A 14,839-nucleotide genomic window follows, 5' to 3' on the forward strand; every position below is an offset into this window, starting at 1 on the left:
AATAAACTATCAATCAATCAATACCTGGCAGAGAAGCATACCAGAGGATCTGTAGACCCCAGAAAGGGATTCCTGGCAGGGGTGCACACCAGGAAATTCATCTAAAATACACAGAGGACACAGACAATGTGGGCAGATACCTGACAGGAAAGTATACCAGTAAATCAGATGAAAAGAAGTCCTGTCTGACCAAGCACCAAGCAAGTTGAAGTTAAATAAATAAGTTGACATTGTGGGATGATATCTGGCAGGAGAGTATACCAGGGGATCTGATAAACTTACTAAAAGCTTCCCGGCAGGGGAGTACACCAGGAGGTTTCCGTAAGAAGTTATTGTTTTAAAAGAGACACTTTTGCCATCCTTAAGGGGGCATTAATTGAAACAGACACGTCTGCATTCTTACCTGAGACATCCAGGGAAAGGGGACCACCCTCTGGATCCAAATATTATTTTGTTGGATTGATTTACTTGTTTTTAAACATTTTTGCCAAGCCTGAGTGGCTTTTTCAGAGACGTTTTTCTTAGTTCAGTTTAGTGTGAGGGTCAGATTAATGTTTTGGACACAAGGACAGTGTATATAATGTTGACAACAAGACACAGACTGATCTTTAGTTTAAGTTTCCTGGGTAGGAAAACTCTATTTAGGATAGGGACAGAGATGCCTTTATCCAACTCTTTCATTTTAATAAAGATGTCTGATGTTGAAAACATTACACCTTGTGTACGCCTCTCATTTCTCACCACTCACAGCAGGCAGAGCCCTGAAACAAGAAAGGAACTGAACATGAAAAAAGGAGTGGGGAGTCACACACCAGCCAACCCAAGCCAAGAGAGGGTGGGGAGAATACTTCCATGGCCTAATGTATGTTTCTTTTCATTATTAGTGGCAGGGCAGTGCGAGGGGTCAGAAATGTGAGGCGGACAACTTTGTGAAGGTTTTTCATAAGATGCCCTTTAATTAACTTTAAAAGGTTTGATAAACGCCTCACTTTCCATACCCTAAAGAGAATTTCCCTGTCTTTCTTTCTTTCCAATTATTGAATGCGTGTGCGGACCCACGCAGGCGCTTCCCCATCCAAAAGGAGGATGTGCACCAACCCCACCAATCTTACACACAGCCCTCACATTCTCATAACTGTCGATCAAAATAATTAAAGGAAACACTCTAACAATAGGAATCTGTCCCTTACACTTATACATACAACAAACATGTGACGGGAATACATTGCAATTCAAAATATAACAAAACCACAGTTATATTAAACATATACTTAATAACGGTTTCTCCTTGTAACCTGGCTAATGTTCCCTTCAACTGATTCAAAGCAGGAATTTTGTATCCACAGTTCAAAATGGGAAAGGTCCGTTTTTTTTTTAACCCATCTGGAAAATAATGTTCTTCTTGCTCCAACAAGTCTCTTAAGGGGACTTCCTTGCAATTCTAACAGAAATAACAAATCTGTGTTCGTCACTGATAAAATAAGTTCAACAAAAATGTCTTCAGAACCAAAAGCATTTTTACAATTCCTTATGGGTAATAGAAATAGTTTGTCAGGATGATTCTACAATGACTCACAATATAAGGCGGTGTCCTTGCCATTTCTTCTTCACTGTCTTTAACCACAGTAGAGTACTTCAATACCTGGTCTACTTGCCTGCCAGCTCTAACGCTACAAGGTCCCTTGGCCTGGTGTAACCGCCAGACTAAAAGCTTCTAACTCTACTGCAAGTACTTCTGTGGTAAAGTGCATTTAGCAACAGCTTCGCAAAGTCTTTTTGACTTTCACCAACTTCTATAGCAACAACTTTGTAAAGTCTTTTGACTTGCCACAACTTCAGTAATATACACTTCTTCTAGAAAGACATGAACCACATTGGTGCTGTTTACGCCACATGCACTGAAGACTATCCTCCTCTCCTCCTGAATACTGGATATCAGGAGCGCAGCTCCTCTGCTACAACAAAGTCTTTTAGTTTTCATCAACATCAGTATCAACAACTTCAATATGGGCTACTCCTCCTGGCAAAACATGAAACACATTGATGTTGTTAGTTCCAACCCTTGCGATTGCCACCTGCAATGCAGATTACGCTCCTCTCCTCCTGAATGCTGGATATCAGGAAGGCAGCTCTTCTGCCACACATGTTTCCCCACTCTTACATCACTCAAAGGCTGAAATTGGCTTTGTAATCACCATAGCTCTTCTTGGGTTTAGACAATGCTTGTTTGGATCTTTAATTATTGCCTCTTCCTCTTTGTGACAATAGGCTTTACAATTGGTCTTCTCAATCGGCCTCTGTAGGCTTGGGCAATATTGGTTGCTGTTAATGTCTTTTCCTATTTCCCTCTTTTGGCTTTGGCAATAGTAGATTTTGTCACCTTTAGAATGACAATTGCCCCCAATGTTCTTATTCTGCCACTTTAGCTGGTAAGCATTATCTTGGTATGCACAGTTATGCCCAATCCGCCACTTTTTGTTTTTTAATATTAGATCGTTATTCAAAACTACTGGCACAGGCCAGCGGGTGATCATGGAGCGTTCCGAGGTCGCATTTAACTAGTGAACTCATTGGGTGTTGCATATACGCGTCTGCTCGCTCCCCTGCCTTCGTGTCTTCTGCCTTTATTGCTTCCCGCTCCATGGTAGGTTGCTTTCTCTTGCTCCCCACGGCCCACACTGGTCAGGGAAAGAGCGTTCCTCGCTCCACAAGTGCTCCGGTGCTCGCTTGCCACCAAAGCATACTTCACCTTGGGGAAAGATTTTTCCTTTAACGCTTCGTGCCGTTCAGCCTCTGCACCCGAGATCCTCAGGGAGAAAGCCTTCAAACGTATTGCTTCCTGCTGTGCAATCTCTGCATACCCGGGTAGAGACCCTCATGAAACCGCCATCCACTTCCCAATCAGCAGCGGCTACGGTGTCTTTGGTGCCCCTCAATTTCTCCTTCTCATCCGAGTACTTTGGGCATTGTGGGACTTGAAGTCCCCAATGTTACAACTAATTTTTTCTCTCTACCTATAATGTTTAACAAGGGGGGTTTTGGGAGTTCCTCTGGCGTTGCTCTTGGTACTCTTGTTCAGAGGAGATTTGCCTAGCATTTTGGTGCTGGACTGCCTTTGGGTGGGACAAAGACTGATATGCATATGGACATTTCTCTTCTGTGAAAAGCGCAGTGAGCTAAAGCGTGGTTGAGACTCTCGAGGGGGTCATCCACCCAAAAGCAGGTCAATGGGCTGTGTTTATGCCGGTAGAGGGACTCCCAGACCTTCTTTTGCATATTTTGAGGTACTTGGGGTCTCACCCTAAGTTACCAGAGTAATTCAGACATGGACCCCTTGCTCCCTGTACTAACAGAGGCACAACTCCACCTCACTGATGAGGCCAAACTAGGCCAAAACACGTGTCTGGGGATGCTGTTGGTACTCCTGTTCAGAGGAGATTTGCCAAGCGTTTCAGTGCTGGACTGCCTTTTGGTGGGACAAAGACTGATATGCATATAGACATTTCTCCTCTGTGAAAAGTGCAGTGAGCTAAAGCGTGGTTGAGACTCTCCCAGGGCCATCCACCCAAGAACAGGTCAAAGGGCTGTGTTTCTGCCGGTTGAGGGTCTCTCAGACTTTCTTTCACATATAATGTTTAGCTAAACCTACTTAATTTTCATTTCTTTGACTGTGAGGCCCATAGGCATGTGGCGCTTTATAAAAATTGAAATAAATAAATTACTGATCATGTTTTCAAGAGGAAATTTACAAGGTGTCACTGGTTGTTTTACGTCACCAGAGTGCTAGCTCTATCAGAACTTGGAGTGGCACTGTCGCCGACTACAAGAGGTCCCATCACTACAAATATGGGCAACTCTAAGAGGGCGAGCTTCATGCCTGACAAATGACTAAAACAGGCTTCGCTAGCCCAGGGCTGAATAACTTTAGGACATGAAATCGAACTCCGACAACAAGCCATTACATATTCTGGATTCACCAAAATCTCTCTTCCTCCGAGGGAGACAAATACTGCATCTCAACCAATGGAGTCCCCGTAATTCCCTTGCGGCCCTTCTCCTCCCAGGTGATCTTCCCAGCTAATACCACCCCCAGCGTTAGGATCAGGTAGCGGCTGCCTTCCCCTGGCCACCTAGGAAGAGATTTTAGTCATGTTTTTGTGAGGACTCCGCAGGATTCATCACTGCGGGGAATAGGACAGAATAGTTTTGGGACAGAAGACGAATGTTTCTTTTGTAAGACATCCTGACAAGCACTATTTTCTTATTTTTTAGAATAGGGAACCATCATCATTAGAAGTAGGCATTTCTGTACTTAAATACATGTTTTATCAGTAAAGCATGTCTTTGTGTCCGTCTCCTATTTCTCACCTACCACAGACCCCTTAAAGCAGGCAGGTTTTTGTGCAATCCTGGGTCGCCTTCCTTGATTAATTTTGGACCTTCAGGACTTCACTTGAATTTGTTTGGACTCTGCTTTTAGAACAGTCCTTTTCAGAGTCCTCCGGTTGTGGGGTGAAGGCAGGTGTTCCAGGGCACAGGCAAGCTCTGCTCCACCTATCTCCAGGGCACATTGAGGGTGATCTGTTGGAGCAAGACCTGCCTTTCTCTGCCCGCTGCACTTGTACTCACTGGAGGCAAAGGACTCCTGCAGGTGCTAGCCAGCCTCCCTAGGGTTGGGAGTGAAGAGATCAAGGACACATCTTGCCCCTGTGCACCTGAATTGGGACTCAACTCCAGGAGAAGCAAAGCAGCTGGTTTGCTTTATGCTACAGCGTTGAACCGCTATTGAACAATTCTCAACCGCATTCTAAGCCATTCGAAACAGGTCCGAGGGGGCTGCTATTGGCACTTTTTGAAACCACTGTTACTGCTCTTCGAACCAGCTTGCTGCTGCACTACACCAGCTGAGTGCATCGTTTGATCTGGCTCGAACAAGACCTTACAGCTGTGGAATGCTTTAAACTGCCACGCCTCGAACCACACCTCAAACAATCAGCATCTTCGTCATCGACCCAAGCTCGACAGCCGAGCCGACCCTGGTGGCCTACTCGACCTGCATCCTTTCCGCGTGGCACTGTACTGCAACAAGCTTCATCTCTAATTCGACTTGACCCCTGCTCTCTGTCTGGATCACCTTACCTCACTGTATCCAAATCTGTTTTGACCCCCTCGCACAATGTTAAGAAGCTTGGTTTGACACTGTCAAACCACCACAAACTGAGAAAGGTACTATGGCAAGGCCCCAATGCTCTTGGTCCACATTTATGTCCCTGGAGAATGCTAAGCCACCCACCCATTTGGATCTTTTCTCGATCAAGACATTTCCTCTTGGTAGCATTGCTGTGCTTTATTTTCCTTTCACCCCGTCCATGTTACCCAGAGAGCTTTCCACAGTGATGGGTTTTTGACAGTGTTTTATTAGTATAGTTATTACATATGGTGTGTTTAATTAAAGTATATATATTTGTATAGAACCTCAATTGGACATTCCTTTATATTGACTGTTGTATTATTGCTCTTTGGGTTGCTACTGAACCACATTCACACCCCTCTTGAGAGTATAGCGTTCCCGCGGCCACGCTACCACAAAAGGTGAAGGAAGCAGATCTCTAGACCGTGCCAGGTTCATCTTTATGATTGGATCACTGTTGCGAGATTTGAGCAAGCCATTTAACCACTTCTCATCCTTTTACTCCTCCGTGGCACTTGTCACGTCATCTCACATACACATTTTAATCACCAGTCAGAGCCCTAACTTCATTCACAGACACAGCTATATCGCCTATAACAAGTCTATCTGCATTCACATGGACAGCTATCGCAATGCAGAGCTCTATCTCCATGCAGAGCTCTATCTCCACTCACATGCACAGTTCTGTCTCTCGTGCAGAGCTCCATCACCAGTGACATACACAGCCACGTCTCCCATAGAACGCTCCATCGCCATTCGTTGTAACTCTTCTATATACACCTTCACCCCATACAGAGCGAAGATCAGAACTCTCACCTTCTTCAACTTCTTGGTTTTGATCTCCACTTCCTGCTGTAAAGAGGTGTATGTCCCTCGTCGCTCCAGCGTCTCCTCGTCCCGGAGTAGCATCTGCTGCTGCAGCTCTCTCTCCCGACGTTTCTAGAAGAGAATGGACACATGGTTTAAGGACAAGCTGCTCCACAGGGGGACTGTACAAGCAGATGTTTACTACTCCATTTCATTAATGTCAACATTTGTTGGAACTATCATACACAAGCAATCTGGTCCCTATGACACTAGAACAGGTAGTCAATGGAACCAATATTTTACACCTACAAAGAGAAATCCATGAAATACGAAACATTCAGACAAAATAAATTGCACTAATATAATTTCTCCCAGCAAATGAGTGACAGTGAAATATTGGTGAGGACACAGTAGCAGTGTTCCTTTCTAGATTGAGTTGAAGTCTGACATTGACCAGCATTGATTCGCTCTCGAAACATCTGTAATGGCATTGAGGCACACCAATCCAACAGGAGTAGGATATGACACGATAGGTTATTTATAACGTGTTTAATACCCAGTGGTTTCTGCAGGGACACAGGGATCGAACCTCTGGTGTTCCGTGACGTCTTGCTTCCAAGGTGAGCACGTTGCCCCTGAGCTATCCTCCCAAGAGCGTAGAAAAGAGAATAAAAAAAAGAAACTCCTCCAAAATGACCAAGAAACGTACACACATTCAAACATGTCTATGCAACATATTACATTTTGGTATAAGAAAGTGAGGAAGCAAGGAATGAAACAAACATCCAAACATATAGCTCTTGTAAAGTCTGAAAAGCTCTGAGGACTCGACACAAGAAGTTGCCATCTTCATCGACAGTGTGACCAAAGATTCAGACACAATGGAACCAGAATATTAATGTGTGCAAATCCAGGACTAGGATAACAGAAGACTGCACCAAAGACCAAGATTATTAAATTGCACTCGCTAGGGCATCGACAAAATAAACAGATTGTTCGATACCTGTAGATCGTTTACAGCTTTGTGTGGTGTCTGGTTAGTCAGATAGAGGAGATGGACCAGAAGACATGATTTTAGCTTCTCCATTGTATTAAAGGAAAGAATGCCTCCCCTGTCCTATCTGCTATGAGGATAGTTCAAATTCCATCCAAAAGTATTGCCTGTCAATAATGAAAAACAACAGACTCAGCCAAGGTATGATTGCTCCCCCTTGACTTGACTAGTGGTGGTTGGTTTCTGACTCTCCATTCCCCCTTTGCAGGCCCTCCCCCCAACCCACAGAATTTTGGTTTTCTCTCAAGCGCTCGTCCTGCTGCTGCAGTTTAAAATGTCTCTTTGGCTCCATCTCTTCCCGGTAGAGTTGGCTGCTGGCCCCAGGGACGTCGAGTCGCCAGATTGACAGTCATAGTAGTAGTGACATCACACACCGGATGACATCACAGGGAGCGATGCCACATATCCTTTGACCTGGATAACATCAGTTCCTCTTTGACCCGTAAGTGGCTTGCAGGCATTAAACAAAGTACATAAGTGCACAAGTTTTAAAATACCAAATAGGTACTAAAGCAGACAAGAATACTTTAGATACCAACCACATTTTAACAAGGGAGCTGCCTTCATAGGCAATGGATGGTGTCATAATATGATAGGGTTAGACCAAACAGATTAAACATAGTCCGAGGCATTGCCATAGATATGCCACGTCAGCGTTGTATGGCCAGTTACTTCCATATTATGCCAGTTATAGCTGCAAGCCAGGTATTGTCATTATATGATAAGTAGAGCCCTTTCATTGCCAGCTGCTGCGATATTACAGTATCTAAAATGCAATACATGCAAGTCACCAACAATGCACATGCACAGGACCATTAATGCTTTGATTCATGAGAAGGATTTCTTATTTACATAGTGCTTCCGCCAAAGCCACATATTTAAAAACAATTATCATTCTAACCGAAGTTGGTACTCATTTATCACTCAGAAGAATGAAAGGCTGAGTTCACCTTGCCGGGATTCAAACCTGCAGATCACACATAGATCGCAGCTGCGAGCCTTCAACCCGCTGAGTTATCTTACCGCTTTGCTATTAAAAATGCAATGCCACAATACGAAAACATGTCAAAAAAGGATGCACAATGTAGGCTAGACATGTAATAACACTTATGTTTGCTGTAGTCTTGATGATGCACAGTAGAGAATTCCATGCCACAGTAAGACATACCTTGATGGGTTGCACCAAAATGCTAATCTAGCCACGTAATAATAGAGGAACTGTTGGTAGCCGGTCTAGATCCCCCTAAGATGGGTAAAGACAAATTCCCTGCACTGTTTTATGCAGATGACGCTGTGCTAGTATCCACTACACCAATGAGAAATGTGAAGAGCTTGCAAAGACACTGAACCTGGAAAAAACAAAGGTAATGGTATTTGGTCAGAAAAACCGTAAGAAGGTTAAACTATGGGTTCTGGTTGATGGTTATGTTCTGGAGCAACTATGTCATTACGGGTATCCGGTCATATTTTTGAAAACATATTTTCGAATGACCATTATGTCGAAAACATTTTGCCGGAAAAGAATTTGTAGAATGTTTTTTTTTATTTGATTTTTTTTTTTGGGGTTTTGTTAGTAAAAAAAAGTGTAAATAAAAAAAACAGGGGTTTGGGGGAACCCCCCATTTTAAAAATAAAATTAAAAAAAAACATTCGAAAAAATACATTTTCTGCAAATTTGGTGCCGAGAAAATGGCATTCGAAAATATGGGTTTCGAAAATATCACTATAAACCGTCATTACGATTACCTAGGGACTAGGTTCTCGGATGACCTGACCTGGTCGGCCCACCTGTCAAAAGCCACAGCAAGGCTGCAAAAGTATAGCAGCAGTGTTCGCTGCTTTTACAACAGGCCTGGCATTGGTGCTATTTCCCCAGCACTAAAACTGTACAAAGCCCAGGGATGGGCGGCATCTCCGTACAGGGCCGAGCTGTGGGGTCATAGTAAAACAAGAGAAATAAATGTAGTTGATAACAATTTTTTGGGGTGTTTGCTAATGCAACATAAGGGTGCCCCCCTATGGCCAGATTGCGCTGGGAATGTGATCTGAAGCCCATTATCGAAGTATTACCAAACGATTCACTGTTATACTGGATCAGCCGGTGGAGCACACCAGAACTTGTAAAGTATAGAGAAGTGCTCACTTGCTTACAGAATGTAGCTGGGTTTGGTTCACTTACATGACTCGGGTTCATAAACAAAGGTTTTGAAGAATTGGATTTGGTAAGCTATTACCCAGTTCCAAGGCGATGGTTTGGATAAAGTGCCATGAAGCCACTATTAGGAAGAAGAAGAGGGCGTGAGTTGCACTGAGAACTGGAGCCCCATATATAATGATTAAGCAACTTGAGGGCTTTAAAACCTACCTGGATTGCGTGACGCCTGCTTACGTTCGAGCCTTATTCCTCCAACTAAACACTAATGCTCTCAATGTGGCCATGGTGATCAAGTACAACAGAAGCACAATGTAAAGTTTGTGGGAATGTAGAGGAATCGATAAAAGAGGTCCTGATATTCTGCCCAGGGTATACCGGGCGGAGGAGATGTTATTTACTGCTGCTTTTTCGCCTCAGGCACATTAGATCGAGTGAAACAGCAGTTGCATTTCGTAAAAGCACTGCTGATGTAAACGCAGTGTACTTTATATTTAATTACCTTCACAGAGCGTTGCTCCAAAGAGCAAAAGTGTAAAGTAAAACCATGCCTAAAAATATGTTATTGCCAATGAATTATAGTGCGTAAAATTAATTTACACTAAATTCTAATAATGCATATCCTAACTTTGTATAAGAAAATTGTTGGATACTATAATGGGATAGTATTTTATGGATTGCTGGTATTAATATGTTTTATAACAATTGCGATGCTAAGATACTTTTATGGTTTTAAACGAATAAAGTTAAGTGAAACACAAACACTTATCATGCTTCCTTTATTACGGATGCCCAGAAAAAGATACCATGCCACAGTAAGGAAAGGCTAAACTGGCTTCACCCAAATGTCAGACTAGGCAGGTAATAACACTTATCATGATTTCTTTACGTGAGAAACCAGAAGGTGTCTCCCCCACCTGTCCCCGGGGATCTGTCCTCCAGGTGGCCAGGACACGGCAATCGCTTTTGGATCCAGTTGCTGGGGGTGGACCAGTGCGGGAGGATCACCTGGGTGAGGGGTCTTCGGGGAGTGGGACACCTGATGGCGAGACACGGTATCCCCTTCCCTGTAACACCATTACCCCATCCTACCAGATAGAATACATAGGGACTTTACCCCCCCCCCTTTTCCTACACAAACACTTTCACACGCACATAGCACTCTGGGAGAAAGCAGACTAACACCCAAGCAGTGTATCTGAAGTTCCCAATACAATGGTCAGACAATTACTGACCATCACAGACACCTGACTTCCGTTAAACTTCCCCACATGGATAAAAGGTGGAGCACGAAAAAACACTGTGAGCGAGGTAAAGCACACAAGGAAACAGCAAGTTCGAGACGGCAGCTGAACGAGGAACGAAAGACGGTAAACTACGAGGGGTTTTCAAGGAGGGAAATTCCCTTGACTTTTCCAGCAAGAAATCGTTACTTTCACGAGACCTTGAGATTGGACTGCTTAAGGCCACAAAACCAGTCCGAAGAATCCGGCATTGTGTGTTGGAGGTACCCGTGCTCCTCCTACATGACTAATCAAGTCAGGGAGAAGCAGCAGCCGCCGTGGTACCGTCCTTGGCTCCAAGAACAAAGTAGGGACAAAGAAATCAACACAGCCGGTGAGTTGGAGAGACCAGACCGGTCTGTGCTGAATCCAAGGATGCAAGCAGCAACATTGTATAACGAGCCCTGGAATGAACATTGTTAAAACGCATGTGATGAAAGACACAAGTATAGTTAAACTGCTGATGAATGCTTGAACTTCGAAAGGGAAGATACAATACCGTTGACAGAGTGGTCCGGCACCGTGTGCATGCTCAATCGAAGGTCTCTGTAAGGTATGCAGCCGAGAAGTGGCAGAAGTGAAAGTTAAAGGGTTGTAAGGAGAAAGAGTCTGTGAATCGAGGTAGTCATGCGACGGGTTAAGCAATACCCTGCGCACAGTCAAAAGTCTTCGATTTTTGATACAGAAAGGAAAGATTGGAAAATTAGATAAAGTGGTCCGAGCCCGATCGAGGGAGGCCAATTGAGAACATTGTGTTAATGTGGGTCTGAACCCGATGGAGCGGGACCCGGGGTGAACAGTGAATCACCCGAGAAATTGTATATGTGGAAATCCTGAGAAGAAAGGAACATTAATGTTTGTTTGTCACATCAGGTCCTCTGTAATAAGAAACTTTGAATGGCAAATAAACTTTGGCACAGAAGGGCCTGATACTGAGGTTTTGAACTGCATCCTCGTGCTAGAAAAGCCAGAGTGTGTGCTAAACTTCAGTGTGCCGCCTTGTCCCGTGCTGAAAACGTGGGGAAAGGAAGCCAACGGCTCAACTATCCTGACATATCCTTTCTTGAACACTTTACTTTTGCATAAAATTGGTTCCCACACCATTTGTATTTAGAAGTAAGGATTGGCAATAGGTTTATTAGTATAGGCCCTTTTATTTTGACAAGACTCTACTAGGACTGCCTTATTATTATTTGATGGTCAAAGCTTGCTCCCATCTTTAGATTTAGGATTAGACCGGTTTTTTTTCAACCCATTTTGAAAGTTCAATAATTACCCTTGAACTGTGATCACTTGTGTCTGTCTTTACTGTTTGATACCATGCCTTCCTTACATTTATCAGAGATGCTCAGTACAACATCTCAAGCCACAGAAAGAAATTGCTAGACTAGCTGCACCAAAATGCTAGTCTAGCCACATAATAACACTTATGATGCTTCTTTCATTACATTTGCCCAGAAATATGCCATGACACAGTAAGAAAAGGATATACTGGCTGCACCCAAATGTCAGGCGAGTAATAACACTTATCATACTTACTTTATTAAAGATGCCCAGTAAAAATGTCGTGACACCATAAGAAATGACCAGACTGGCTGTACCAAAATGCCAGCCAGCCATCAATACATACCATGCATGCTTTATCATTGATGACTCTTATGTATTAGCGAACTCCTCTCCTGCCCTGCCCTTCCCCCACTTCCACTCTCCCTCCCAGTCTCCTCCTCCAACCCCTAAAATCAACTTTTCGGCCCAGTATTACGTCAACGTCCCTCTTCCTAGAGCAGGAGTGCGACTAGAAGTAATAAAGATTACTGCTAAGTATTCCAGGTCTTTCACACATGCACACACATTCATACACCACTTGCTCATTTACACATGCACTCATTCACCAATCACTCACACAAGCATGTCCACATCATGCACTCATTCACCCACATTACATGATATATATATATATATATACACACACACACACTTATACATTAAAAAAATAAATGTACTTACCTTCCAGAATCCGCTGCTCCTGTTCTTTAGGCATGACTGTGGCTTCCATGCTCTAGCATGCACGCAAGTCACCAGCTCTGGTTCCTGTCATGTGCAGCAGAGCACAGGAGCCAGAGCCATCCATGTACTGGGTGGAGGGGAGCCTTGGATTTCAAAATGAAAAACCGAAACGGAAATTATTTCTTTTTTGAAGACAGAGTGACTTCAAAAAGAAATTATTTCTTTTTGAAATCCGAGCCCTCCCCCAGGGGTCGCAGAGGCAGTGGCAGGGATCGCACAGGGATTTCAAGGGGTCGCAGTTGCTAGCTGTTAGGAACATTTCCCTTAGGTGCAATTTTTCCTCCATTTATGGACACCCCACAAACCTTTTGCTTTTGTTTGACTTCCCTAACCTGACTTTTTCCAGTGGAGCACAGCCTTCAGCAGCACTCCTCTGGGCGTTTGCTCATTTGTTATGGAGTCCTTCAGGCTGTCAGTACTGGGAAACTGTTTCCCTTACTCTTTGACTATGTAGCTATTTCTTGGTAACTTTTTATCTATGTGCCAAGTACCTTACAGTACCACGCATAGGGGTCCTTTTATTTTATAATAATAATAATAATAATAATAATAGTGCATTTATATAGCGCTAAGAACCCTCAAACCCTCAGGTATCTGAGCACTGCTTATTATTACCCACATTGTGCGGTGCTCATTTATCGACCTCGGAAGGATGAAAGGCTGAGTTTGGCCCTGCCGGGATTCGAACCTGTGTCAGCAGGCTCTGCACAGATGTCAAAGCGAGTGCTCTACTCGCTTTGCTATTGAACCGGCTATGGCCCTAGCCCACCCCTAGCCAGGGTTTGAACCTATAAGCGACCTGGCCTAGACTGGTAAATAAATTATATGGATTTTTTGGTGATTGTACAAGTGTGCCTAGGACGAACTGGTGGCAGCAGTTTACTTTCAAAGTATTTTTACTTCTTTTTAATGAACAAAAACTTGTTTACCGCATTTGGCTCAAGACTGTGGCCAGTGCCGAAAATGGCTGTGCCACAAAGTCTTTTGTTCTGTCCTGTGGCCATTTTGTCCCTTTGCCTTCCCCCAGGTCGAGTGACCCGGGTATTCCTTATTTGGGCATACAGCCTCCCGCGAAAACCGCATTTTGCGCGGGCTCCTCCATGTCACATGTTCTAGTGCCTATGAAAAGGGTGGGGACTGTCTGGTCTCAATCCACACTACTTGCGCCAGTATTTCTGGTACGCCTGAATGACTGGGACCGCTGTGGGCCATGATTGGCCCGCGTCTGGCGTGAATGCAAGAGAGCAGATCTTCCATAGTCTATCCCAGATTTGAGCATGAAACAAATCTTGGATAAGAGAAGGGGCTCCAGATTCATTCCAGGTTGATCCCCTGAAGTTTACACTTAACTACAGAAGGAGCCAAGTATCCTGAAATGAAAGAGCAGACCAGTGGAAACGCCGGAGACGTGCTGGAAGGTTTGGCACCATGGCCCCGCCGTTGTCCCATCAGACCCCTGCTCTTGTATCGTAACAGAAGGCCTGCAAGGGCGCTTTGACCCTTTGGAGTAGTTGGGCTAACTACTCTCGGCACATCCTGCTTACCCTCGAAAAGAGCCTCCTCGGAAGTGTTCCTGGGCCTTTCAGTGAACTAACCAGCTCGAAACTGGGGTATCGTATAGGAACACAGCCATCCCGAGTTGACGCTCGAAACCTTGGGAATCGCCAACTTGTGGTCCAGGGCCCTCTCCTGCCAAAACTCATAGTGCTAGCTCCTCTGGGTCGCGATTCATGAGATTGCGCCACACCGAGAGCCTTTGCGGCCCCTGTTTTGCACTGCTGTGGTGATGGTCGTTGTAGGAGCCTTGCATACCCGCCCCCCTGTTGCCTGAGACAATGCTGCACTGGAATTGTCTTCCTTTCTTCACCGAGAGCTGAGAAAAGGCTACTATCCCGCCACGGACGACTGTCCTGTCCCGCAGCAGCTGAGAGCTGGAGCAATGTGTAACTGCAGGGGTTGAACCTACAAGCGACCTGGCCTAGACTGGAAAAGTTTGGCCTACACGGTATCAAGGGTCTGCGAGTACTTGCATCACTTACCAGTGGCCCCCTGGCACAGCCATTGTTCTCTACGCATAAGAATCCCTGAAAAGATACTCATCTTAGCTGGGCTAGCCTGCGCTCTCCAGCTATTTCCGAAACTCAAAGGTTGCTCTACCTGCAAGGAATAATAGGACCCAGTTCTTCATCGCCTCAAGCCCCTTCCTGAACTGCTACAGCTCCCTGAAGAGAACCCGCTTCTGCTTTTACACACGACCGTGCATTGTTAACGCACTGCTGTACTTT

At 44.5% G+C, this 14,839-nt stretch overlaps 1 protein-coding gene across 2 annotated transcripts in view; it reads right to left on the reverse strand.

Moving 5' to 3' along the window:
* Positions 1-14,839, reverse strand: part of KIF3C (kinesin family member 3C) — a 504,835-nt gene that overhangs the window by 102,925 nt on the left and 387,071 nt on the right. For both annotated transcript variants that reach the window (XM_069605572.1, XM_069605571.1), the window contains exon 3: positions 6,008-6,130. In XM_069605572.1, coding sequence (XP_069461673.1) covers positions 6,008-6,130 — 123 coding nt within the window. The remainder of the gene's footprint in view (positions 1-6,007; positions 6,131-14,839) is intronic.

The sequence above is a fragment of the Ambystoma mexicanum genome, chromosome 4p, assembly GCF_040938575.1.
Source record: "Ambystoma mexicanum isolate Mex_15411 chromosome 4p, UKY_AmexF1_1, whole genome shotgun sequence".
NCBI classification, from domain to species: domain Eukaryota; kingdom Metazoa; phylum Chordata; class Amphibia; order Caudata; family Ambystomatidae; genus Ambystoma; species Ambystoma mexicanum.